General features: G+C 44.5%; 1 protein-coding gene across 1 annotated transcript in view; it reads right to left on the bottom strand.

The window, feature by feature from the left end:
- The window catches only part of LOC139367925 (voltage-dependent T-type calcium channel subunit alpha-1G-like), a 346,256-nt gene that overhangs the window by 107,855 nt on the left and 210,901 nt on the right, over positions 1–27,500 (bottom strand). Inside the window, 7 exon segments of the mRNA XM_071106315.1 lie at positions 2,143–2,324; positions 4,443–4,536; positions 10,211–10,276; positions 20,017–20,172; positions 20,808–20,922; positions 26,729–26,914; positions 27,206–27,357. Of these exon segments, the coding sequence (XP_070962416.1) occupies positions 2,143–2,324; positions 4,443–4,536; positions 10,211–10,276; positions 20,017–20,172; positions 20,808–20,922; positions 26,729–26,914; positions 27,206–27,357 (951 nt within the window).

Consider the following 27,500-nt stretch of genomic DNA (forward strand, 5'->3'; position numbering starts at 1 on the left):
TGCCTCTTGGTAGGCCGTCTTTGTAAATAAGAATTTGTTCTGAATTGACTTGCCTAGTTAAATAAAAGGTAAATATATATATACACTGCTCGAAAAAATAAAGGGAACACTTAAACAACACAATGTAACTTCAAGTCAATCACACTTCTATGAAATCAAACTGTCCACTTAGGAAGCAACACTGATTGACAATAAATTTCACATGCTGTTGTGCAAATGGAATAGACAACAGGTGTAAATTATAGGCATTTAGCAAGACACCCCCAATAAAGGAGTGGTTCTGCAGGTGTTGACCACAGACCACTTCTCAGTTCCTATGCTTCCTGGCTGATGTTTTGGTCACTTTTGAATGCTGGCGGTGCTTTCACTACAAACCACACAAGTGGCTCAAGTAGTGCAGCTCATCCAGGATGGCACATCAATGCGAGATGTGGCAAGAAGGTTTGCTGTGTCTGTCAGCGTACCGTCCAGAGCATGGAGGCGCTACCAGGAGACAGGCCAGTACATCAGGAGACGTAGAGGAGGCCGTTGGAGGGCAACAACCCAGCAGCAGGACCGCTACCTCCGCCTTTGTGCAAGGAGGAGCACTGCCAGAGCCATGCAAAATGACCTCTAGCAGGCCACAAATGTGCATGTGTCTGCTCAAACAGTCAGAAACAGACTCCATGAGGGTGGTATGAGGGTCCGACGTCCACAGGTGGGGGTTGTGCTTACAGCCCAACACCGTGCAGGATGTTTGGCATTTGCCAGAGAACACCAAGATTGGCAAATTTGCCACTGGCGCCCTGTGCTCTTCACAGATGAAAGCAGGTTCACACTGAGCACATGTGACAGACGTGACAGTCTGGAGACGCCATGGAGAACGTTCTGCTGTCTCCAACATCCTCCAGCATGACCGGTTTGGCGGTGGGTCAGTCATGGTGTGGGGTGGCATTTCTTTGGGGGGCCGCACAGCCCTCCATGTGCCTGCCAGAGGTAGCCTGACTGCCATTAGGTACTGAGATGAGATCCTCAGACCCCTTGGGAGACCATATGCTGGTGTGGTTGGCCCTGGGTTCCTCATAATGCAAGACAATGCTAGACCTCATGTGGCTGGAGTGTGTCAGCAGTTCCTGCAAGAGGAAGGCATTGATGCTATGGACTGGCCGGCCCGTTCCCCAGACCTGAATCCAATTGAGCACATCTGGGACATCATGTCTCGCTCCATCCACCAACGTCACCTTGCACCACAGACTGTCCAGGAGTTGGCGGATGCTTTAGTCCAGGTCTGGGAGGAGATCATACAGGCACGTGGAGGCCACACACGCTACTGAGCCTAATTTTGACTTGTTTTAAGGACATTACATCAAAGTTGGATCAGCCTGTAGTGTGGTTTTACACTTTAATTTTGAGTGTGACTCCAAATCCAGACCTCCATGGGTTAATAAATTTGATTTCCATTGATCATTTTTGTGTGATTCTGTTGTCAGCACATTAAACTCTGTAAAGAAAAAAGTATTTAATAAGAATATTTCATTCATTCAGATCTAGGATGTGTTATTTTAGTGTTCCCTTTATTTTTTTGAGCAGTGTATATATACAAATTATAATAAAAATGCTTAATGGTCATTACTATAGTTTTTATTATTGTTCCTGGCATTAGTCATAACTGGCATCAGTCACAGCTGGCATCCAGTCACAGCTGGCATCCAGTCACAGCTGGCATCCAGTCACAGCAGGCATCAGTCACAACTGGCATCAGTCACAACTGGCATCAGTCACAACTGGCATCCAGTCACAACTGGCATCCAGTCACAACTGGCCTCAGTCACAACTGGCATCAGTCATAACTGGCATCCAGTCACAACTGGCATCCAGTCACAACTGGCATCAGTCACAACTGGCATCAGTCACAACTGGCATCAGTCATAACTGCATCAGTCATAACTGGCATCAGTAAATAGCCAGAGAGTTGAGCTGATGACAGGTCATATTAATCATCACAAATGTCTTCTTGAACATCATCCATACAGGTTAGACTGAATATCTACAGTCTTAGTTGTTGTGCACACAGGGCCTGGGCAGAGAGGGGGCACAGAGCCTAATGCATGGGTTCCTGGGAAGATCCAGTTGATTGATAGTGGACTAGTAGAATACACTAACCGGAGACTTGTCGTAGAAGGCTAGGTCCATGGAGACGTTGCTGCCGCGTTGGGACTCATAGCCCAGAGCAGGGTCAACCACGGCAGGCAGCTTGGGAATGGGCATGGGGGTGGCAGCAGTGTGGGTGATCAGAGGAGGGGTCAGACTGGTCTTCAGGTCAACATGACCGTTTATAGGGACTACTGGTGGGGAGAGGGAGGGGGAGAAGAGGGAGGGGGAGAAAGGGAGGAGAGAGAGAGGAAGGCGGGAGAGGTGGCACGAGGGAAGGAAATGAGTAAAGGTGAAACGAGGATGGACAAAAAGAGAGAGAGAGAGAAGGTAGAGAAAAAAGGGTCAGTGAAAGGGGGAACATTGGAAGGATAGAGAATGGTGGGGGAGACCCAGTCATAAGATTATCTCTAATGTGAGAAGGAGGAACTGTTTACCACATCAATATTTCTCTAATCTGACAAGATGTGTGCATGGGGGAATATTATTTTCAACAGCCAGATGAATGCATGACACAGAGAAGACGAATGCATCTTTCATCTCAGTTGGTGTGCGTCTTTAAACTTCTGCCTTCCTCCCTCAAGGTCTTCCTCTTGCCCACTCCTCCTCTCTCTCTCAGCTTCACCCTGTCCCATCTCTCGCTCCCCAATTGTGTCTCCCTCCCTACCTCCCTCCCTCCAGTCACTGTGCTTAAACAGCTCTTCTAACCTCTACATGAGTTAAGCTGAAGTAGTTTAAAGTTGTCGTAGCGTTGGGGAGTTGTTCTCTTCTGTACTCTGTAGATACAGCATCAGGAATAATTGATGTCTTTTAGCTGTAGCAGAATGTCGCTGTGTGATTTGATTCCGCTCTCTCTGTGTGTGTGTGTGTGTGTGTGTGTGTGTGTGTGTGTGTGTGTGTGTGTGTGTGTGTGTGTGTGTGTGTGTGTGTGTGTGTGTGTGTGTGTGTGTGTGTGCGTGCGTGTGCACGTGCACGTGTGTGTGTGAGAAAAATGCATGCCCATCCAATGTGGGACACATTTATACAGCTACGAAGAAGATTTTCATCATAATGGAATATTTTCATAAAAGCCCAATTGCGTCTACATATATATACTCTGGAATCTGTAGTGGTTTTATTTCATTTCATTCTAATTAGTTTATTATACTTCTGTGCTTCAATACGTGAGTAAATATTTATGTATATTCTCTGGAAACAAAGAAATTACAGCTAAATGTAAATACGCAATTCATTGTTCTGTTATGTGTTCGCTGTGAAAAAGTAGTGCTTTGTCACAGCCAAACGACTGGCAACTGAGCTGCCACCAACTTCAACGAGATCAAACCTTCCCTTTGCTGGAGTAGTAAAACACCTCATGCTGAGATGTTCTGAAACATTACATGGTGTGACGTAACACCACTTAATCCAGTTTTATGCAACACTTTGCCAGAGACAGGGAGCGCTAACAAAAACATATTGAAAACACTATTATGATGTTTTGAATCCTGTCTAGTGCAGAATTAGGTCCATTCTCGTTTGGTGTCGTTTCCTCTCTCTAATGCTTCTAAACACCATTATTATGTTTTGAATCCTGTCTAGTTCAGAATTAGGTCCCTTCTCTTTAGGTGTAATATCCTCTCTCTAATGCTTCTAAACACCGTTATTATGTTTTGAATCCTGTCTAGTGCAGAATTAGGTCCCTTCTCTTTAGGTGTAATATCCTCTCTCTAATGCTTCTAAAAACTATTATTATGTTTTGAATCCTGTCTAGTAGGGTTCCTGAGTGGCGCAGCGGCCTAGGGTACCGCATCTTAGTGCTAGAAGCATCACTACATACACCCTGGTTCAAATCCAGGCTGTATCACAATCAGCCATGATTGGGAGTCACATATGGCGGTGCACAATGGTCCCAGCGTAGTCCAGGTATGGCCGGTGTAGGCCGTCATTGTAAATAAGAATTTGTTAGGTCCATGGACCTGTTTCTAATCTAAATAAAGGTGGAATTGCAAAAATATATATATATTGTTCCTAGTCACTTATCATCAACCAATAGTTAGGCTACGAACCATTTGCATTTCTAAACACACAGTGTTTGTGTTTTGATGCTGCCTTTTACAGAGCATGTAATCCGTTCTCCCTGTCATAAAACATACATTCATCCAAATACAAGATCTCACTAGCTGCACTACTTTCCATGGTTTCATTACACAAACATGGTGTTTTGAGACTTTCTACTTTTACAGTGTAGAAGTGCAATAAATGTAATTTGTGTGTGCATGTGCGTGTGTGTGTGTGTGTGTGTGTGTGTGTGTGTGTGTGTGTGTGTGTCTCACCCGGGGAGCCAGACGCATCCTTTCCACTGCCGTTCATGTCCTCCATACTCCTCGATGATAAATCAGCCTCTGACACTGACTTGGAGTCTTCTCCCTACACACACACACACACACAACAAACACACACACACACACACACACACACACACACACACACACACACACAACACAACACACGCACAAACACATGCACACACACACACACTCAAACACACACACACAAATAGAAGACAGTATATGGTTATTTTCTCAAAAGGCGAGTCAGGGAGCAGGCTGTAATAGCCAGTATGGAAGCCAGACAGAGAATGATGAAGCTGCCTCGACACACTGATCTTCGGTCAGTTTTGTCTTCATCCCCTAATGCTAATCGTTTGTGTATAGGAAGGATGAGCTGATCCTAGATCTGTGTCTAAGGGCAACTTCTCCCAGTAGCCAGGACGGCTGGAGAGTTCACAGGTCAACAGGTCAAGAGGGCAGAGGCTAGAGAAGGAGGGAGAGACATTGATGGACGGCAGCTCTGGCAAAACAATGTGTTAGCTAACATGCAGGGGCAGTAGATAACATGTTGTCTTAGACCACACTGAAACACACAGCGCACACAGGAACACCTATACATGTATGAACACACCCACACTTATGTGCACACATCCAAGCACGTAGGCTACACACAGACAACGACACATAGACTCTCACACAACTTCATAAGGATCAAAATGCATCTCCAAATTGACCTTCCAAATTGAAGGTCCAAATTGACCGTCCAAATTGAATATCTCATATTTCCTGTTACGTAGGGCACCGGCACCGTTAGAGAAGATACCGTAATATGAGTTATCATATGATAGTGGACAGATTGTCGGTTTCAGACTGCTTTCCTGTGATAGAGGGGGATGGGGGGGATCACTCTGTGAAGATAAACAGAGCTATTTCTACCCATCAGGGTTCTAACCGTCAGGGTTGGGTATGACGAGTCAACCCCATGCCGATCTAAGCCCCGTAAACACATTCATTCTACAGAGCTTCAGTGTGTTCTGATGCACAGACGGGAGAGAACACACACACACAAACTTCTAATACAAATCATCCACCCAATGAGTTTGTCAGAACGGCAGAACGGTTTGTTCCCTGTTTTGTTCCCTCCTTGTCCTCTCTCTCTCTCTTGTTCTTCCTACATTTACAGTAAAACATGTTCTTCTCTTGAACACCCTTCTGTTTTCCCTCTCCCCTTTTCTCTCTCCATCTCTACGGCCAGTATCTAATCTATAGCAGTGATATGCAGTAGTAGTTAATATATTCACAGTGGGTGTGGTTTCTATAGCAGTGATATGCAGTAGTAGTTAATAAATTCACAGTTGTTGTGGTTTCTATAGCAGTGATATGCCGTAGTTATTAATATATTCACAGTGGGTGTGGTTTCTATAGCAGTGATATGCAGTAGTAGTTAATATATTCACAGTGGGTGTGGTTTCTATAGCAGTGATATGCCGTAGTTATTAATATATTCACAGTGGGTGTGGTTTCTATAGCAGTGATATGCAGTAGTAGTTAATAAATTCAAAGTGGGTGTGGTTTCTATAGCAGTGATATGCAGTAGTAGTTAATATATTCACAGTGGGTGTGGTTTCTATAGCAGTGATATGCAGTAGTAGTTAATATATTCACAGTGGGTGTGGTTTCTATAGCAGTGATATGCAGTAGTTATTAATATATTCACAGTAGGTGTGGTTTCTATAGCAGTGATATGCAGTAGTAGTTAATAAATTCACAGTTGTTGTGGTTTCTATAGCAGTGATATGCCGTAGTTATTAATATATTCACAGTGGGTGTGGTTTCTATAGCAGTGATATGCAGTAGTAGTTAATATATTCACAGTGGGTGTGGTTTCTATAGCAGTGATATGCAGTAGTAGTTAATACATTCCCAGTGGGTGTGGTTTCTGTAGCAGTGATATTCCGTAGTTATTAATATATTCACAGTGGGCGCGGTTTCTATAGCAGTGATATGCAGTAGTAGTTAATATATTCACAGTAGGTGTGGTTTCTATAGCAGTGATATGCAGTAGTTATTAATATATTCACAGTGGGCGTGGTTTCTATAGCAGTGATATGCAGTAGTAGTTAATAAATTCACAGTTGTTGTGGTTTCTATAGCAGTGATATGCAGTAGTTATTAATATATTCACAGTGGGTGTGTTTTTTTCTTTAGCAGTTATATGCAGTAGTTATTAATATATTCACAGTGGGTGTGTTTTTTTCTTTAGCAGTTATATGCAGTAGTTATTAATATATTCACAGTGGGTGTGGTTTCTGTAGCAATGATATGCAGTAGTTATTAATATATTCACAGTGGGTGGGGTGCCTAAATATGGAAATCTAAATTTCTCTCATCAACAAATGGCTTTCTTCACCTCGAGGTGCATGTGAGTGTGTTCCTTGTCCACGTGTGAGTGTGTTCCTTGCGTGTGTGTGTGCGTGCACCTTGCGTGTGTAAACCTATCAGACCTGATTTCCTGAACCGTTTAGGAGAGATGGGCGGTAATGAACTAGCCAGCCAATCAGCCCTAGGACTATACCTGCAGCCAATCAGCTCTAGGCCTAAACCCCTAAACCTATGACTCAGAGAGAGGATAGGACGTACACTAGCAGGGTGAAAACAGTGCTGACCATTCAGACGAAGGATAGAGGATCTAGCTGCAATGTCTCCCATTGGTTTTCAAATCAGCAGTTTAATGCTTGTTGTTACATTGTGTGGTTGAGGAGAGTCGTCAGCAGCAAATAGGTGGTGAACAGTAGAAACCAACGGGAGAATTGCAACGTCTACAAAACACACATCACCAACACAGAGGACTAAGCTACAGACAGCTAAAATCACAACAGGAAAACAGTGCAGGTCAGAATATGCAACAAACAACAAGCTGAACTGAACACAGATTATATTATACTTTTATCTCAGTGAACAACAAACACACTAATTAGTAAAAAGAGATGTGACAGGACAAGCTCATCAGAGCCTCAGCACAAAGCATTGTGGGGGGGGGGGGGGGGGGGGTCTATTTAGTGATTTGGGCTGGAGTACACTTCTAACAACTCATGGTGGGCACGCAAAGCATTGTGGGTGCCCAGACTCCTCCCCTCCCTATTGGCAACTGAGTAGGCCCGGGGGGTGGAGGGTCTACTTTGTGGTTTGGGCTGGAGTACACTTCTAACAACTCATGGTGGGCACGCATAGCATTGTGGGTACCCAGACTCAGAGGGAAAGGGAGGAGGGTTCAGCTCCATTCCTCCAATGTTGCACATAGTGCCTGGGTGTATGTGTTGCTCTGTATATGTGTGCATGAGATGTGTGTGGTACTCACGGTGGGCCCAACACTAGGCCAGGGGCCCAGCTGAGTCCCCCGGACCCCTGAGACCACTGTAGAGAGAGGGACAGCCCAGTAAGGCCTGTATGGAAGGGACCCTAGCTGGGGCCTCCTATGTGGATGCAGCCAGGACCATGGCTGGGACCATGTCCGTGACCCCGGGGCCAGCCTGACTCCCATATCACCTTTCTGGGGAAGAGGAATGAGGTTGAACCTGTAAGATGACTGTCAGTGTTTGACCATGAAGTGGCCATTTTGAGATACAGGGTAAGGTTCAACCCTAAGCTGCCTATCCATAAGATAAGTAGTCAGCTCACCTAGGGCAGGCAGAGAGCTGAAACTCATTTCAGATTACTGATCACAAATGGGGCTCAGACCTTATGGTTTAGGGCTGGTTGCTGCCTACTTGGCAGGTCTGTGTTGTCTGAGATGGCAGTGCGTCTGATACTCGGAATGTTCCAGGCTCCAGTGATGTGATAAGAGATAAAAATGACTGTTAGAACCGAACGAAGCTCTGCTCTGCTTCTACTCTGTCTACTATTGACCAGTCTGTCACAGTAGCAGCAGCCTGCACAGGCTGACAGTCATTCCGGCTGATGATCCTCATGTCGCTGTTCACAGCCGGACACATTTTAAATCTGAAACGGAATGTACTCATTTACTAATGAACAAAATGAATGAATTCATGAATTAATGCATGAATTAATAGTATATTTATGGATTTTGACCGAGCTAAGTTGTTGTCCTTTGGTTGATCTGATCATTCATCTGTATTATTTTAACAAGACATTTATTAACACACTGTAGCTTCACTATCAATAGCTGTTCCAAGGAGGACATTTTATTTGAAAACCACAAGAAGAAGGAACAAGGAGCAGGAACACTATTCTACTGGGAGTCGATCAGGAGCAGCGAAAGAGAAGAGGTTGTTTACAAACGACAGGACAATTTAGGCAGACAGTAGGGAGAGGGAGGGAGGGAGGGAGGGAGGGAGGGAGGGAGGGAGGGAGGGAGGGAGGGAGGGAGGGAGCCACAGCACAGCCTGACCACAAACCTGGCTCTGGAGGGAGGGACTGATGCCAATATTGCCTGATAGAAAACAATACATTTCTCACAAGACAATCTCAATCAGGCCACTCTGAAGGCGTGAATGGAGAAATGAGTGCATGGGCTTTGGATGGGGGAGTGTGTATGTAGTAATGTAATGTAATGTAGATGGAGTCACTGACAACGTCTCTAACGATCTCTAGTAGTGTCGCACCGCTGCTTCGATGGCCTCAGACGCAGATGTGACAACCAGGTTTCGATCAGCTGCCTGCCTGACTCGAGACTGTGTTAGCCCACTGCGCTAAAGCCAAGGCATTAGCGCTGGGTGCTAATGCAAATCGTCATGTTCACCGAACCACCTCCGTTACTCATAAACAGATAGAAATACAGGGACTGCACAGGACAGGGCAGGCACATCCACACACTGAGAGAGGGGGGGATAACTACAGGGATAACCACAGCAGACCACACAGAGCAGACTCCCCTTTAAATCCCTCTCCCAGGGTTAACCACAGCAGACCACACAGAGCAGACTCCCCTTTAAATCCCTCTCCCAGGGTTAATCACAGCAGACCACACAGAGCAGACTCCCCTTTAAATCCCTCTCCCAGGGTTAACCACAGCAGACCACACAGAGCAGACTCCCCTTTAAATCCCTCTCCCAGGGTTAACTGTATCCCTGTTATTCTAAAGCTGTTCCGTTGGCTCTAAATGACTGTCTCTTTATCGTCCATAAACAGAGAGGCTTTAGGGGCATTTCTTCTGTAGTGCTTTAGCTTTCGTTTGGCTACTATGGCTTTAGTTTGGCTACTATGGCTACTATGGGCCATGTTTCTAGTGCGTTTATTTGTTTGCTCCGCTAATGGAAGGAACCCAATGGACCTGAAGAGAGAGACATCTGTGAGGATCTGCTTTCCAACATAAAAACAACCAACTACTGATCAACCGTCTGACACTACAGTTAAGACAGTGAACACACACAATAACTGAACACACACACATGTTGAACACACACACGTTGAACACACACACATGTTGAACACACACACGTTGAACACACACACACACACGTTGAACACACACACACACGTTGAACACACACACGTTGAACACACACACACACGTTGAACACACACACGTTGAACACACACACACGTTGAACACACACACACACGTTGAACACACACACTGTCAACCTGATTAGTCTCAACAGCCGTGGCATCGTGCAGCGGGGTTGTGGAGGGTAGCGAGACAGGGGGAGCCTGAGAGGGAGAGAGGGGGAGAGAGAGGGGGAGAGAGATAGAGAGAGAGAGGGGAGAGAGAGAGAGTGTGTGAAGAGGTGGGAGCACATTGCAGTACATACCCTTGAGCCTAGAGGCAGTTGATCTAGGCTCAACTGGACATGCAAGTCCTCTCTCGTGGGCACTTCCTACAGTGGAAGTGTGTGATGTTTTACCGCAAGAAGAGAAGGAGGGGAAGACAGATAGAGAGAGAGGGGGGTAGAGAGAAGGAGAAATGGAGAGAGAAAGTGAGGGAGAGAGAAAAGGTGTGAGAGAGAGGAACATAGAAAGAGAGAGATAAAGAGAGAGAATGAGTAAAAGTGAGAGAAAGGAAAATAAGAAAGGAAGGGTGAATAGAGAGGAGAGGCACCATAGCAGCAAACAAAGCAGAAAGATAACTAAGTTGACCAGGCAGATATATAATGTATATATTCTGTATCATGCTAAAGATGCACAGAATATAAATCCTTTCAGTATACACAGAAGAGATGCTCAACCGCCAATCATAGCAGAATGCAGCCAAGTTGCAATAACACACAGCAACACAGCTCAATGTGATAGCATAATGTCTTTGGGCCAATCATACGCATTTCAGGCATGAGTTATAACTTCACAAGTTATACCGTAAGTCAGTTATCAGTCATAGGTGGAGGGTACACAGCATCAGTACACAGCATCACAGCACAGCATCAGGCGTCAGTCAGTACAGTACAGTATACTGTGTAGTGTGTATGTGTGTGTGCGCGTGTGTGTGTGTATACCAGGGCATGGCCCCAGAACCAAACATCTCTCATCCCAACTCACGTCATTCAACCTGTCGTTACCTAGCAACCCTGACTCACTGTAAAGTTCGGCCGATTAAAAATAAACTGTGAGAAGGATGTTAGAAAACAATTGTGAAGGAATTGAGCAAACAGCTTTCAAATTAATTGTGAGGACAGGAGGAAAGAACCAGATGAGGAGAAGAGGAGAAGAGGGGGGAAGACAAGAGGAGAAGGAGATGAGGATGAGAGGAAGAGGAGAGGAGAAGGAGAGGAAAAGAGAAGGAGAGGAGGGGGTAAGTGAGGAGGGGAAGAGAGGAGGAGAGGAAGAGAGGAGGGGAAGAGAGGAGGAGAGGAAGAGAGGAGAAGTAGAGAGAAGAAGAGAGGAGAGGAAGAGAGGAGGAGGGGAAGTCTAGGCTAACTTAGCTTAAAAACATTTTCAACATCAGGGCTCAAGATTGGGGAGACGGTGTCTGTCTGTCTGTCTGTCTCTGTGTGTGGTAAAGTGGAGTTTATCTTGGTGAGCTAATAATACATCTCAATCTAGATGTGTGCCAGGTCTTTAGTAGTCATCCTGACTGGTTTGTCAAAGGCCAGAGACCTCTCACATTATCTATAAATCTATGAGCTCAGCAATCACTGGCTGACATCGCTGTACACTCTCTCTAGATCACCCTCTCTATCTGTCTCGCTTTTTTCTCTGTCTCTCTCTCCCTCTCCCTCTCCCTCTCCCTCTCCCTCTCCCTCTCCCTCTCCCTCCCTCCCACTCCCTAGTCTCTCCCTCTCCCTCTCCCTCTCCCTCTCCCTCCCACTCCCTGGTCTCTCCCTCTCCCTCTCCTCTCCCTCTCCCTCTCCCTCTCTCTCCCTCCCACTCCCTAGTCTCTCCCTCTCCCTCTCCCTCTCTCTCACTCCCACTCCCTAGTCTCTCCCTCTCCCTCTCCCTCTGCCTCTCCCTCCCACTCCCTAGTCTCTCCCTCTCCCTCTCCCTCTCCCTCTCCTTCCCTCCCACTCCCTGGTCTCTCCCTCTCCCTCTCCTCTCCCTCTCCCTCTCCCTCTCTCTCCCTCCCACTCCCTAGTCTCTCCCTCTCCCTCTCCATCTCTCTCCCTCCCACTCCCTAGTCTCTCCCTCTCCCTCTCCCTCTCCCTCTGCCTCTCCCTCCCACTCCCTAGTCTCTCCCTCTCCCTCTCCCTCTCCCTCTCCCTAGTCTCTCCTTCTCAATTCAATTCAATTAAATTCAAAGGGCTTTATTGGCATGGGAAACACATGTTAACATTGCCAAAGCAAGTGAAATAGATAATAAACTAAAGTGAATTAAACAATAAAAAATGTAGAGTAAATATTACACAAAACCTCCAAAAGATGAAAGACAATGATGTTATGATGTGCAAGTATTTAAATTACAAAATGGAAAATAAACTTAAATATGGGCTGTATTTACAATTGTGTTTGTTCTTCACTGGTTGCCCTTTTCTTGTGGCAACAGGTCACACATCGTGCTGCAGTGATGGCACACTGTGGTATTTCACCCAGTAGATATGGGAGTTTATTGGGTTTGGGTTTGTTTTCGAATTGTTTGTGGATCTGTCTAATCTGAAGGAAATATATGTCTCTAGTATGGGCATATATTGGGCAGGAGGTTAGGAAGTGCAGCTCAGTTTCCACCTCATTTTGTGGGCAGTGTGCACATAGCCTGTCTTCTCTTGAGAGCCATGTCTGCCTACAGCAAGGCAATGCTCACTGAGTCTGAACATAGTCAAAGATTTTCTTAATTTGGTCACAGTGGTCAGGTATTCTGCCACTGTGTACTCTCCGTTTAGGGGCAAATAGCATTCTAGTTTGCACATTTATTTTGTTATTTCTTTCCAATGTATCAAGTAATTATCTTTTTGTTTCATCATGATTTGGTTGGGTCTAATTGTGTTGCTGTCATGGGGCTCTGTGGGGTCTGTTTATGTTTGTGAACAGAGCCTCAAGACCAGCTTGCTTAAGGGACTCTTCTACAGGTTCATCTCTCTGTAGGTGATGGCTTTGTAATGGAAGGTTTGGGAATCAGGTCCTTTTAGGTGGTTGCAGAATTTAACGGCTCTTTTCTGGATTTTGATCATTTGCGGGCATCGGACCAATCCTGCTCTGCATGCATTATTTGGTATTTTACGTTGTACACAAAGGACCTTTTTGCAGAATTCTGCATGCAGAGTCTCAATTTGGTGTTCGTCCCATTTTGTGAATTCCCGGTTGGTGAGCGGAACCCAGACCCCACATCCATAAAAGGCAATGGGTTCTATTACTGATTCAAGTATTTTTAGCCAGTTCCTAATTGGTATGTCAAATGTTATGGTCCTTTTGATGGCATAGAATGCCCTTATTGCCTTCTCTCAGATCGTTCAGGGCTTTGTGGAAGTTAACTATGGCGCTGAAGTTTAGGCCGATGTATGTATAGATATTTACGTGCTCTAGGGTAACGGTGTCTAGATGGAATGTGTATTCATGGGCCTGGCAACTGGACCATTTCTGGAACACCATTATTTTTGTCTTACTGAGATTTACTGTCAGGGCCCAGGTTTGATAGAATCTGTGCAGAAGATCTAGGTGCTGCTGTGGGCCCTCCTTGTTTGGGGACAGAAACACCAGATCCTCAGCAAACAGTAGACATTTGACTTCAGATTCTAGTAGGGTGAGGCTGGGTGTTGCAGACTGTTCTAGTGCCCTCTCCTATTCATTGATATATATGTTGAAGAGGGTGGGGCTTAAGCTTCATCCCTGTCTCACCCCATGGACCTGTGGAAAGAAATGTGTGTTTTTTGTCAATGTTAAACACACATTTGTTGTTTGTGTACATAGATTTTATGATGTTGTATGTTTTTCCCCCAACACCACTTTACATAATTTTGTATAGCAGACCCTCATTCCAAATTGAGTCTAAGGCTTTTTTGAAATCAACAAATCATGAGAAGATTTTGCCATTGTTTTAGTTTGTTTGTTTGTCAATTAGGCTGCGCAGGGTGAATATGTGGTCTGTTGTACGTTAATTTGATAAAAGGAAATTTGACATTTGCTCAGTACATTGTTTTCACTGAGGAAATGAACTTGTCTGCTGTTAATGATAATGCAGATGATTGTCCCAAGGTTGCTGTTGACACATATCCCACGATAGTTTGTGGGTTCAAATTTGTCTCCACTTTTGTGGATTAGGGTGATCAGTCCTTGGTTCCAAATATTGGTGTTTATTGTTTTGTTTATTTATTAAAACACTTACTCCCCTCACTTGCTTCCCGACACTCAGCACACTCGTTAAAATTGTCCAGTGGGTTCTGGTAGACTTTAATAGTTTATTCTAAGATTTGCATTTGATCATGTATATGATTTTGTGTTTGTTCTTAGTTATAGGGCCAACAAGATTGGAGAAGTGGTTTACCCATACATCTTAATTTGGATAGATAACTGTTTGGTTTGTTGTTTGTTTAGTGTTTTCCAATTTTTCCAGAAGTGTTTAGAGTCTATGGATTCTTCAATTACATTGAGCTGATTTATGACGTACTGTTCCTTTGTTTTCCAGAGTGTATTTCTGTATTGTGTTAGTGATTCACCATAGTGAAGGCTCGGGTTTTCTGGGTCTCTATGTTTTGGTCAGACAGGTTTCTTAATTTCTTTCTTAGGTTTTTGCATTCTTCATCAAACCATTTGTCATTGTCGTTCATTTTCTTCGGATTTCTGTTAGAACATTTTAGATTTGACAAGGAAGCTGAGAGGTCAAATATAGTGTTTAGGTTTTCTACTGGCAAGTTTACACCTTCACTATTACAGTGGAATGTTTTGTCCAGGAAGTTGTCTAAAAGGGATTGAATTTGTTGCCTAATTGTTTCATGGTAGATTTCCACACTACCTTCCTTCCTTCTATAGCATTTCTTAATAACCTCTTTGGGCTAGGGGGCAGTATTTTCACGTCCGGATGAAAAGCATGCCCAGAGTAAATTGCCTGCTACTCAAGCCCAGACGCTAGGATATGCAAATTATTGGTATATTTGAATAGAAAACCCTCTGAAGATTCTGAAACTGTTACAATTATGTCTGTGAGTATAACAGGACTCATATGGCAGGCGAAAACCTGAGAAAAATTCAACCAGGTGGTGGGAAATCTGAGATTTGTAGTTGTTCAAGTGATTGCTTCCACTAGATGTCAAACAGTCTTTAGATAGTTGTTTCAGTCTTCTATTGTGAAAGGGGAGAGAATAAGACCACTCACAGTAAGTGGCTCAGCTGAAAGCTATGAGTTGTTTATTCCGCCCCCTTTCCTTTCTAATGACAACGGAATTTATGATAAAAACATCCTAAAGATTGTTTATATATATCGATTGACATGTTTCTACGAACTTTAATGGAACTTTTTTGACTTTCCACCATCATTTGCAAATAAATTCATTAAAAATCCTACAATGTGATTTTCTAGATTTTGTTTTCTCATTTTGTCTGTCATAGTTGAAGTGTACCTAATATGAAAATTACAGGCCTCTCTCATATTTTTAAGTGGGAGAACTAGCACAATCGGTGGCTGACTAATTACTTTTTTTGCCCCACTGTACACCTTAGCGCAAATACACTTAAATTCAGTTTTTCACAATTCCTGACATTTAATCCTAGTAAAAATTCCCTGTTTTAGGTCAGTTAGGATCACCACTTTATTTTAAGAATGTGAAATGTCAGAGAGAACGATTTATTTCAGCTTTTTTTTCATTCATCATATTCCCAGTGGGTCAGAAGTTTACAAACTCAATTAGTTTTTGATAGCATTGCCTTTAAATTGTTTAACTTGGGTCAAACATTTCGGGTAGCCTTCCACAAGCTTCCCACAATAAGTTGACAAGGTCCCCACAAAAAGTTGGGTGAATTTTGGCCCATTCTTCCTGACAGAGCACGTGTAACTGAGTCAGGATTGTAAGGCCTACTTGCTCACACCTTTTCAGTTCTGCACACACATTTTCTATAGGATTGAGGTCAGGGATTTGTGATGGCCACTGCCAATACCTTGACTTTGTGTCTTTAAGCCATTTTGCCACAACTTTGTAAGTCATTGTCCATTTGGAAGACCCATTGCCGACCGACCAAGCTTTAACTTCATGATTGATGTCTTGAGATGTTGCTTCAATATATCCACATAATTTTCCATCCTCATGAAGCCATCTATTTTGTGAAGTGCACCAGTCCCTCTTGCAGCAAAGCACCCCCACAACATGATGCTGCCACCCCCGTTCTTTGCAGTTGGGATGGTGTTGCTCGGATTGCAAGCCTCCCCCTTTTTTCTCAAAACATATTGATGGTCATTATGACCAGAGGACATTTTTCCAAGTACGATCTTTGTGCCCATGTGCAGTTGCAAACCGTAGTCTAGCTTTTTTATGGTGGTTTTGGAGCAGTGGCTTCTTCCTTGCCTAGTGGCCTTTCAGGTTATGTCGATATAGGACTTGTTTTACTGTGGATATAAATACTTTTGTTCCTGTTTCCTCCAGTATCATCACAAGGTCACAAGTACGTTCATCTCCAAGTAACAGAACGCATCTCCTTCCTGAGCAGTATGACGGCTGTGTGGTGCCATGGTGTTTATACTTGCATACTGTTGTTTGTACAGATGAACGTGGTGCCTTCTGGAGTTTGGAAATTGCTCCCAAGGTTGAACCAGACGTTTTCTTCTGAGGTCTTGGCTGATTTCTTTTGATTTTCCCATGATGTCAAGCAAAGAGGCACTGAGTTTGAAGGTAGGTCTTGAAATAAATCCATAGGTACGCCTCCAATTCACTCAAATGATGTCAATTACCCTATCAGAAGCTTCTAAAGCCATGACTTCATTTTCTGGAATTTTCCAAACTCAGGTACAGTCAACCTAGTGTATATAAACTTCTGACCAACTGGAATTGTGATACAGTGAATTATAAGTGAAATAAACTGTCTGTAAACAATTGTTGGAAAAATTACTTGTGTCATGCACAAAGTAGATGTCCTAACCGACTTGCCAAAACGATAGTTTGTTAACAAGAAATGTGTGGAGTGGTTGAAAAACTAGTTTTAATGACTGACCTAAGTTTATGTAAACTTCCGACTTCAACTGTAGGTCTGATCTATACCAAATTAGCATACCCCTGATTCCCTTTCCTGTTTTTCCACCTGGTAGTTTGGTGGAAGGGACTACCAGCTCTCTGTAACCTAAAGAGAAACCAGTGCGTCCATCTCCTCTATACCATGTTTCTTGTATGATGACAATGTCTGTATTTCCGATTTCTTTGATGAAGTCCAAGTTCCTGCTGTTTAGGCCAAAGGCAGATGACCTCAGGCCTTGGATATTTCAAGATGAGATAGTGAAGGCTTAGTGTTCCATAAAGTGACCAGTGTTTTTAGTCGTGTGGTTTGGCCTTAGGCCAGTAAGTGTGAGCAGAGCCTGCTGAGCATCTGGTACATACCATTGGCTTGGGCTAGTGTAAGAGGGGTGGTTGGGCCTGTTTGTCTGCTCATGGCCTGGGCGTATGTGTGACTTTCATGTTGAGGACCTCTTTGCGGGAGTGAGGGGGCATGGGCAGGAGGGGCATAGGTCTGATCTCATGGTGCCTAAATGGGGTGTGGGTCCTCTCGGCATGGGTCCTCTATGTGTAGGTCCTCTCGGCGTGGGTCCTCTATGTGTAGGTCCTCTCGGCGTGGGTCCTTTATGTGTAGGTCCTCTCGGCGTGGGTCCTCTATGTGTAGGTCCTCTCGGCGTGGGTCCTCTATGTGTAGGTCCTCTCGGCGTGGGTCCTCTTTGTGTCGGTCCTCTCGGCGTGGGTCATCCATGTGTAGGTCCTCTCGGCGTGGGTCCTCTATGTGTAGGTCCTCTCGGCGTGGGTCCTCTATGTGTAGGTCCTCTCGGCGTGGGTCCTCTATGTGTAGGTCCTCTCGACGTGGGTCCTCTATGTGTAGGTCCTCTTGGCGTGGTTCCTCTATGTGTAGGTCCTCTCGGCGTGGGTCCTCTATGTGTAGGTCCGGGGGGGTCAGAGGCAGTGGGATCTCCTGGGCTTGGGGTTTTTCATTTGTATGTCCTGGTGTGATGTCGAGGCTATGGTCAGGGTCTGGGGTGGGCTGTTCTGCTGACTCCTCTGCGGGGGTGACCAGCTATCTAATGGGTGGTTTTCTGTCCCACGCCATCCCACTCTCCATCTCCTCCAGCAGTCTGATCCTCTCCTCTAGTGCTCTGTTCATCTCCTGCTCTCTCTCCTGTTGATGTTCTCTCACCACAGTCCAGAGTGCAGATACGTCTCTCTCCACCTCCAGCTCTCCGGATCTGGTTGCGGGGCTGTTGTTGAGGTGGACAATTATTTTGTGCTTGGAAATAAGAATCTTTGGTAGTAGGAATCCTTCCAGGTAATTTTGTCCAAAAACAGGTTATAGGTTTGGAGCCGAAAAATCCAAGTTCATCTAACTCTAAACCTACCTTCATGTAAAAACATCCTGAAAAATGTGAGAGCTCATCTGCTCATGGCCTCTCTCTCTCTTTTGCTTTCTCTCTCTCTCTAGTCATTGTCTTGCTCTCTCCCTCCCCCTCTCTCCAGTCCCTCCCTCTCTGTCTCTGTCTGTATGTCTCTCTCTCTCTAGTCCTTGTCTCGCTCTCTCCCTCCCCCTCTCTCCAGTCCCTCCCTCTCTGTTTCTGTCTGTATGTCTCTCTCTCTCTAGTCCTTGTCTCTCTCTCTGTCTCTGTCTGTATGTCTCTCTCTCTATGTCTGCCAGGTGAGGACTATCTATGACAGCTGGTCTGATGAGTCAGGGTTAAGATGAATCCATTCCATTCAGTCTGACCAGAGAGGTACAGTATGTTCGGTGTGCTGGAGTTTACTGTTCAATATACTTGAAAGGTTAATTCGCTACAAGGGTACTTAAAAACAAGACTTGCTACAGACGTAACATAAAAAGTAATGGTAACTTTTACAGCTGCCATGTGTTGTCCATAAATGGTTCAGCTAAGAGCTGTGTTTATTCCATAGCCACAGTCACTTCTCTCTGGCTTTAAATAATACCCGATTCATTCCTAACTGACCTGAATGATGCCAGGTGGTATTGAGGGCTCATAAAGGAGATGTTGGACATGACAGTGTTATTCTGAACACCATGTCATCCAGATAACTGACCTAGAAAGCAGACCAATCAATCCGTCTTTTAAATATGAGTATGTCTGCTCCTCTATCCTGTCTATACTTTTTTCCTCCCTTCTCCTCTTCTCTCAGCTGTTCTAACTAAGACCACAAGAGATCAAAGCACAGGTGCTATCACAAGTCAGAGAGAGAGAAAGAGAGAGACAGACAGAACGAGAGAGGGATAGAGACAGATGAACGAGCAAGAGATGGAATGTTCAATTGGAATGTTCAATTAAAACCAAGCAGAAGCCAAACAAGAGATATGTCATTTTTCGACTTTGTCCTCCAAGACAACCATTACAGTCTATGTCTAGCTGCGCTGAAACGCCACACTCTTACAGTAAGGATGAGAACTATGCTATCTGACTGTCAACAAAGACATACATTTATCTCCCATCTCCCATTCATCCCTCCTCTGTCTCCTTATCTATCTCTTTGTGTTTCTCGATTGCTCTGTCTCTCTCTCTCTGCCAGCCTATGTTTCCCTCTCTTTCCCTCCCTCACTAAACCTCTCTCGCTCTCTCTGTCAGAGAAGAATCGCGGCTATGCAGAGAGCGAGAGATTTGTCTTCTGTTTAATGGGCGAAGAGCAGAAGGGAGGGAGGGATAACAAAAAGGAAGAATGTAAAAAGGAGGATGAGAGAGCAGAAGAATGTCATTGTGATGGAAGCATCTTTTCCTGATGACGGATGACATCACCGTAAGGAAAATCATTAAATATGACAACCTTTCATTTGGGAAAAGAGAGAGGGATGGAGAGAGAGTAAAGACTGATGAAGAGCACGTGTCAGAAAGAGGAGGAGGAGGAGGAGGAGAGAAGGTGAGGAAGAGTAATAATAGGTGACACAATTAGAGATGAACAGATTTAGAGGTGAGAGTCAAGGTGGATGAATAGAATATGTAATGTCCAAGCCCTCAGCCCAGGTGTTAGTTCCCATCTCGTTATGTGCCTGTGTGTGTTATTTGGTTTACTTAGTTCACCTCAGTCTGGAAGCCCTCGACCAAAATGGCCACCAGAAGGTTGAAGAGGACGTAGTTCCCAAAGGTCATGAGGGCGATGAAGTAGAGAGCGGCCACAGGAGTGGTGGAGGCCATACCATTATAGAGAACCTTGTTCCAGTCCTCCTGAGTTAGGATCTGGAGAGAGGGAGGGAGGAGAGAGAAAGAAAGAGAGAGAGCGAGGGAGGGATGGAAGGAGGAAAAAGGAAGGAAGGAAGGAAGGAAGGGAGGGAAGTATGGGATGGAGGTAGGGAGGTAGGGAGGGACAGGTGGAGTGAAGAAGGAAGGAAGGAAGGAAGGAAGGAAGGAAGGAAGGAAGGAAGGAAGGAAGGAAGGAAGGAAGGAAAGAAGGAAGGAAGGTATGGGATGGAGGGATGGAGGGAGGGAGGGAGGGAGGGACAGATGGAGTGAATAAGGAAGGAAGGAAGGAAGGTATGGGATGGAGGTAGGGAGGTAGGGAGGGACAGATGGAGTGAAGAAGGAAGGAAGGAAGGAAGGGAGGTATGGGATGGAGGGAGGGATTTAAGAGGAATAGTGCAAATAGAGAGCAGCTGTTTATTGTTCACATGCAGTTGGTGTGTAGTTGGACCTATAAAACAGATGGCTTGGCAAATGGACTAATTTTGGTAGTTGGCCAAGTTTGAGATTTGGAAATGTCTGGCAGACTTTGATTTTGTAGTGAAAGCGGGAGAGATGGAAGGAGCGAGGGAGAGAGAGAGGGAAGGGAGGGAGAGAGGGAAGGAGAGAGAGAGAGGGAGGTAGACAGATCTTACCTGAAACACGGTGACGATGGCCCAGAGCAGAGTGTCAAAGTTCTTCCTATCTGGTAGAGTGTCTCCATCTCTCTCTGATCCAAACTTACAGCCAAACAGATGCATGCCCAATATACTGATGAAGAGAGAGAGAGAGAGACAGAAAGAGAGAGAGAGAGAGAGAGAGAGAGAGAGAGAGAGAGAGAGAGAGAGAGAGAGAGAGAGAGAGAGAGAGAGAGAGAGAGAGAGAGAGAGAGAGAGAGAGAGAGAGAGAGAGAGAGAAAAGGGCAACCAGTGAAGAACAAACAGCATTGTAAATACAACCCATAATAATGTTTATTTATTTTCCCTATAGTACTTCAACTATTTGCACATTGTTACAACACTGTATATAGACATAATATGGCATTTGAAATGTCCTTCTGTGAGTGTAATGTTTACTGTTCATTTTTATTTGTTTATTTCACTTTTGTTAATTATCTATTTCACTTGCTTTGGCAATGTTAACATATGTTCCCCATGCCAATAAAGCCCCTTACTTCCTTATTTCCTTACCTCTTTACTCCCTCCCTCCCTGTTTCTCTCATCTGAACATGATGGTCAATAAGTGCATTATGAAAGAGACAGAGAGGTTGAGAGAGGGCAGCGAAAGGGGGTCATGAGAAAATACGATGGAAAGATTCAACCTCCCATTGTTTCAGTCTGCAGTTGTTCTATAGTTGTGTGATTATGAATAGCAAAGAACTGACCCTGTGGGATATGCGTGTGTTTGTGTGTGTGTGTGTGTGTGTGTGTATGTGTATATATATATATATATATATACACATTAAATGAGGCCTCACCTCCTTGTTACATTAGTGACCATAACCCCCGTGCATCCCGCAAAGGCGGAGGTGTTGCTAACATTTACGATAGCAAATTTAAATTGACAAAAAAAAATAATAATATATTTTCGTCTTTTGAGCTTCTAGTCATGAAATCTATGCAGCCTACTCAATCACTTTTTATAGCTACTGTATGGCCTCCTATACAGCGTTCCTCATTGAGTTCCCTGAATTCCTGAATTTCCTGAATTCCCTGAAGTCATATCAGATAAGCTTGTAGTTTCTGGTGACTTTAATATTCACATGGAAAAGTCCACAGACCCACTCCAAAAGGCTTTCGGAGTCATTATTGACTCTGTGGGTTTTGTCCAACATGTCTATGGACCTACTCACTGTCCCAGTCATACGCTGGACCTAGTTTTGTCCCATGGAATAAATGTTGTGGATCTTAATGTTTTCCTCATAATCCTGGACTATCGGACCACCATTTTATTACGTTTGCAATTGCAACAAATAATCTGCTCAGACCCCAACCGAGGAGCATCAAAATTCGTGCTATAAATTCACAGACAACACTAAGATTCCTTGATGCCCTTCCAGACTCCCTCTGCCTACCCAAGGACATCAGAGGACAACAATCAGTTAACCACCTAACTGAGGAACTCAATTTAAGCTTGCACAATACCCTAGATGCATTTGCACCCCTAAAAACTAAAAACATTTGTCATAAGAAACTAGCTCCCTGGTATACAGAAAATACCCGAGCTCTGAAGCAAGCTTCCAGAAAATTGGAACGGAAATGGCGCCACACCAAACTGGAAGTCTTCCGACTAGCTTGGAAAGACAGTACCGTGCAGTATCGAAGAGCCCTCACTGCTGCCCGATCATCCTATTTTTCCAACTTAATTGAGGAAAATAAGAACAATCCTAAATTTATTTTTGATACAGTCGCAAAGCTAACTAAAAAGCAGCATTCCCCAAGTGAGGATGGCTTTCACTTCAGCAGTAATAAATTCATGAACTTCTTTGAGGAAAAGATCATGATCATTAGAAAGCAAATGTCGGACTCCTCTTTAAATCTGTGTATTCCTTCAAAGCTCAGTTGTCCTGAGTCTGCACAACTCTGCCAGGAGAGACACTCAAGTGTTTTAGAACTATATCTCCTGTCACAATGATGAAAATAATCATGGCCTCTAAACCTTCAAGCTGCATACTGGACTCTATTCCAACTGAACTACTGAAAGAGCTGCTTCCTGTGCTTGGCCCTCCTATGTTGAACATCATAAACAGCTCTCTATCCACAGGATGTGTACCAAACTCATTAAAAGTGGCAGGAATAAAGCCTCTTTTGAAAAAGCCAAACCTTGACCCAGAAAATATTTTAAAAACTATTGGCCTATATCGAATCTTCCATTCCTCTCTCAAAAAAAAAAGCTGTTGCGCGGCAACTCACTGCCTTCCTGAAGACAAACAATGTATATGAGATGCTTGTCTGGTTTTAGACCCCATCATAGCACTGAGACTGCACTTGTGAAGGTGGTAAATTACCTTTTAATGGCATCAGACCGAGGCTCTGCATCTCTCCTCGTGCTCCTAGACCTTAGTGCTGCTTTTGATACCATCGATCACCACATTCTTTTGGAGATATTGGAAAGCCAACTTGGTCTACACGGACAAGTTCTGGCCTGGTTTAGATATTATCTGTCGGAAAGATATCAGTTTGTCTCTGTGAATAGTTTGTCCTCTGACAAATCAACTGTACATGTCGGTGTTCCTCTAGGTTCCGTTTTAGGACCACTATTGTTTTCACTATATATTTTACCTTTTGGGGATGTCATTCGAAAACATAATGTTAACTCTCACTGCTATGCGGATGACACACAGCTGTACATTTCAATGAAACATGGTGAAGCCCCAAAATTGCCCTCGCTAGAAGCCTGTGATTCAGACATAAGGAAGTGGATGGCTGCAAACTTTCTACTTTTAAACTCGGACAAAACAGAGATGCTTGTTCTAGGTCCCAATAAACAAAGAGATCTTCTGTTGAATCTGACAATTAATCTTGATGGTTGTACAGTCGTCTCAAATAAAACTGTGAAGGACCTCCGCGTTACTCTGGACCCTGATCTCTCTTTTGACGAACATATCAAGACTGTTTCAAGGACAGCTTTTTTCCATCTACGTAACATTGCAAAAATCAGAAACTTTCTGTCCAAAAATGATGCAGATAAATGAATCCATGCTTTTGTTACTTCTAGGTTAGATTACTGCAATGCTCTACTTTCAGGCTACCCGGATAAAGCACTAAATACACTTCAGTTAGTGCTAAATACGGCTGCTAGAATCCTGACTAGAACCAAACAGTTTGATCATATTACTCCAGTGCTAGCCTCCATAGACTGGCTTCCTGTTAAGGCAAGGGCTGATTTCAAGGTTTTACTGCTAAACTACAAAGCATTACATGGCCTTGCTCCTACCTATCTTTCCGATTTGGTCCTGCCGTACATACCTACACGTACGCTACGGTCACAAAACGCAGGCCTCCTAATTGTCCCTAGAATTTCTAAGCAAACAGCTGGAGGCAGGGCTTTCTCATATAGAGCTCCATTTTTATGGAATGGTCTGCCTACCCATGTGAGAGACACAGACTCTGTCTCAACCTTTAAGTCTTTAGTGAAGACTCATCTCTTCATTGGGTCATATGATTGAGTGTATTCTGGCCCAGGAGTGTGAAGGTGAACGGAAAGGCACTGGAGCAACGAACCGCCCTTGCTGTCTCTGCCTGGCCGGTTCCCCTCTTTCCACTGGGATTCTCTGCCTCTAACCCTATTATAGGGGCTGAGTCACTGGCTCACTGGTGCTCTTTCATGCCGTCCCTAGGAGGGGTGCATCACTTGAGTGGGTTGAGTCACTGACGTGATCTTCCTGTCTGGGTCGGCGCCCCCCCTTGGGTTGTTCCGTGGCGGAGATCTTTGTGGGCTATACTCGGCCTTGTCTCAGGATGGTAAATTGATGGTTGAAGATATCCCTGTAGTGGTGTGGGGGCTGTGCTTTGGCAAAGTGGGTGGGGTTATATCCTTCCTGTTTGGCCCTGTCCAGGTGTATCATCGGATGGGGCCACAGTGTCTCCTGACCCCTCCTGTCTCAGCCTCCAGTATTTATGCTGCAGTAGTTTATGTGTCGGGGGATTAGGGTCAGTTTGTTATATCTGGAGTACTTCTCCTGTCTTATCCGGTGTCCTGTGTGAATTTAAGTATGCTCTCTCTAATTCTCTCTTTCTTTCTTTCTCTCGGAGGACCTGAGCCCTAGGACCATGCCTCAAGACTAACTGGCATGATGACTCCTTGCTGTCCCCAGTCCACCTGGTCGTGCTGCTGCTCCCCCCTAGGTTTCTTACTAGGTTTTGACCTTTCTAGGGAGTTTTTCCTAGCCACAGTGCTTCTACAGCTGCATTGCTTGCTGTTTGGGGTTTTAGGCTGGGTTTCTGTACAGCACTTTGAGATATCAGCTGATGTACGAAGGGCTATATAAATAAATTTGATTTGATATATATGTGTGTGTGCGTGTTTGTGTGTATATATATATATATATATATATGTATATGTGTGTGTGTGTGTGTGAGTGTGTGTAGGCTGTACGGTACTAATTTATAGGTCTAATTTCCCTCTCTAATATCCCTAAGCGCACCAGCGGCTAACCAGGCTGAACGAGGGACGCTGATGAAAGGAGGGTATCTCCACTCGTTCCTGTCATTCTATCCGTCTTTCTCATTCCTCACTTGTTCTGTTCTTCCCTCCAGTTTCAAGTGGAACATTCGTTAGTACTCTCCATTAGACCAGTACTGTTTAGTACTCTACATTAGACCAGTACTGTTTAATGCTCTCCATTAGACCAGTACTGTTTGCTACTCTCCATTAGACCAGTACTGTTTAATGCTCTCCATTAGACCAGTACTGTTTAATGCTCTCCATTAGACCAGTACTGTTTAATGCTCTCCATTAGACCAGTACTGTTTGGTACTCTCCATTAGACCAGTACTGTTTAATGCTCTCCATTAGACCAGTACTGTTTGGTACTTTCCATTAGACCAGTACTGTTTGATACTTTCCATTAGACCAGTACTGTTTGGGATTTTCCATTAGACCAGTACTGTTTGGGATTTTCCATTAGACCAGTACTGTTTAATGCTCTCCATTAGACCAGTACTGTTTGGTACTTTCCATTAGACCAGTACTGTTTAGTACTCTCCATTAGACCAATACCGTTTAGTACTCTCCATTAGACCAGTACTGTTTGGTACTTTCCATTAGACCAGTACTGTTTAGTACTTTCCATTAGACCAGTACTGTTTGATACTTTCCATTTGACCAGTACTGTTTGGGATTTTCCATTAGACCAGTACTGTTTAATGCTCTCCATTAGACCAGTACTGTTTGGTACTTTCCATTAGACCAGTACTGTTTAGTACTCTCCATTAGACCAATACCGTTTAGTACTCTCCATTAGACCAGTACTGTTTGGTACTTTCCATTAGACCAGTACTGTTTAGTACTTTCCATTAGACCATTACTGTTTAGTACTTTCCATTAGACCAGTACTGTTTAGTACTTTCCATTAGACCAGTACTGTTTGGTACTTTCCATTAGACCAGTACTGTTTGGTACTTTCCATTAGACCAGTACTGTTTAGTACTTTCCATTAGACCAGTACTGTTTGGTACTTTCCATTAGACCAGTACTGTTTAGTACTTTCCATTAGACCAATAGTCATTAGCAATATGTTTTACTTTCTCTCTGACTACAGTGTTGCTCTACCCCACTCACTTCTTCTCTCCCTCCTCGCGCCCTCTTTCTCTCCTCATCCTTCTCTCGCCGCTCTCTCCCCATCCTCCACTCTTCTCTCTCCTCTCCTCTCCCTCCTCTCCTCCTCCTTCTCTCCCTCGTCTCCTCCTCATCCTTCTCTCCCTCCTCTCCTCCTCCTTTAACTCCTCTCCTCGTTCTTTCCATCCTAACTTGAAGACAAGGATGATAAAGGCTACCACCCTTATTTCTATACAAATGTGTTTCAGCTTGTATCCAAATCCCTTTTAATTCCACGTTTGTGCAGGCCCATAGCTACCTGAAGATGAAGATGAAGAGCATGAGTAGCATACAGAAGGTGGCCACGTTGTCCATGGTCTTCATCAGCACCACCAGCTGCCTCTGCAGAGCAGGCATGAAGCGCACCAGCTTCAACACGCGCATCAGTCTGAAGGTACGCAACACAGACAGACCACCGCCCTGCTGGCCCACGATCTCCCATACACTGGGGAGAGAGACAGGATGCACATTCACTGTCAGCTACAGGATCAACCATTCATTGGAAGGAGATACAGTAACACAAACCCGGGTCCAGAGTGCTGACCTAAGATCAGTTTCACATTTTAGATCATAATGAATACTAGGTGGGGGCCTGATCCTAGATTAGCTCTCCTACTCTGAGATGCTTTGTGGATACGGGCCCTGATATGAAGAGTGAGGACCTATAGATTTTACACAGAACAAAATGGCAGTGTGTCATCATTTAAAAATGAATTTGTCAATTTGCCTTGCTTACCTGATGACCACTATGACTCCGTCGAAGATGTTGTAAGGGTTTTTGATGTAACCAAACGGGCCATACACCAGCACCTTGAGTAACATCTCCAAGGCAAATAGACTGGTGAACACTATGTTACTGATCTCCAAAGCATTGGTCAGCTCATCCGGCTTGAGAGAGAGAGAGAGAGCGAGAGACAGAGAGACAGAGAGAGAGGGAAAGTAATGAGGAGGGAGGGAGGGAGGGAGGGAGGGAGGGAGGGAGGGAGGGAGGGAGGGAGGGAGGGAGGGAGGGAGGGAGGGAGGGAGGGAGG

This window comes from Oncorhynchus clarkii, chromosome 16 (assembly GCF_045791955.1).
Source record: "Oncorhynchus clarkii lewisi isolate Uvic-CL-2024 chromosome 16, UVic_Ocla_1.0, whole genome shotgun sequence".
Classification (NCBI taxonomy): domain Eukaryota; kingdom Metazoa; phylum Chordata; class Actinopteri; order Salmoniformes; family Salmonidae; genus Oncorhynchus; species Oncorhynchus clarkii.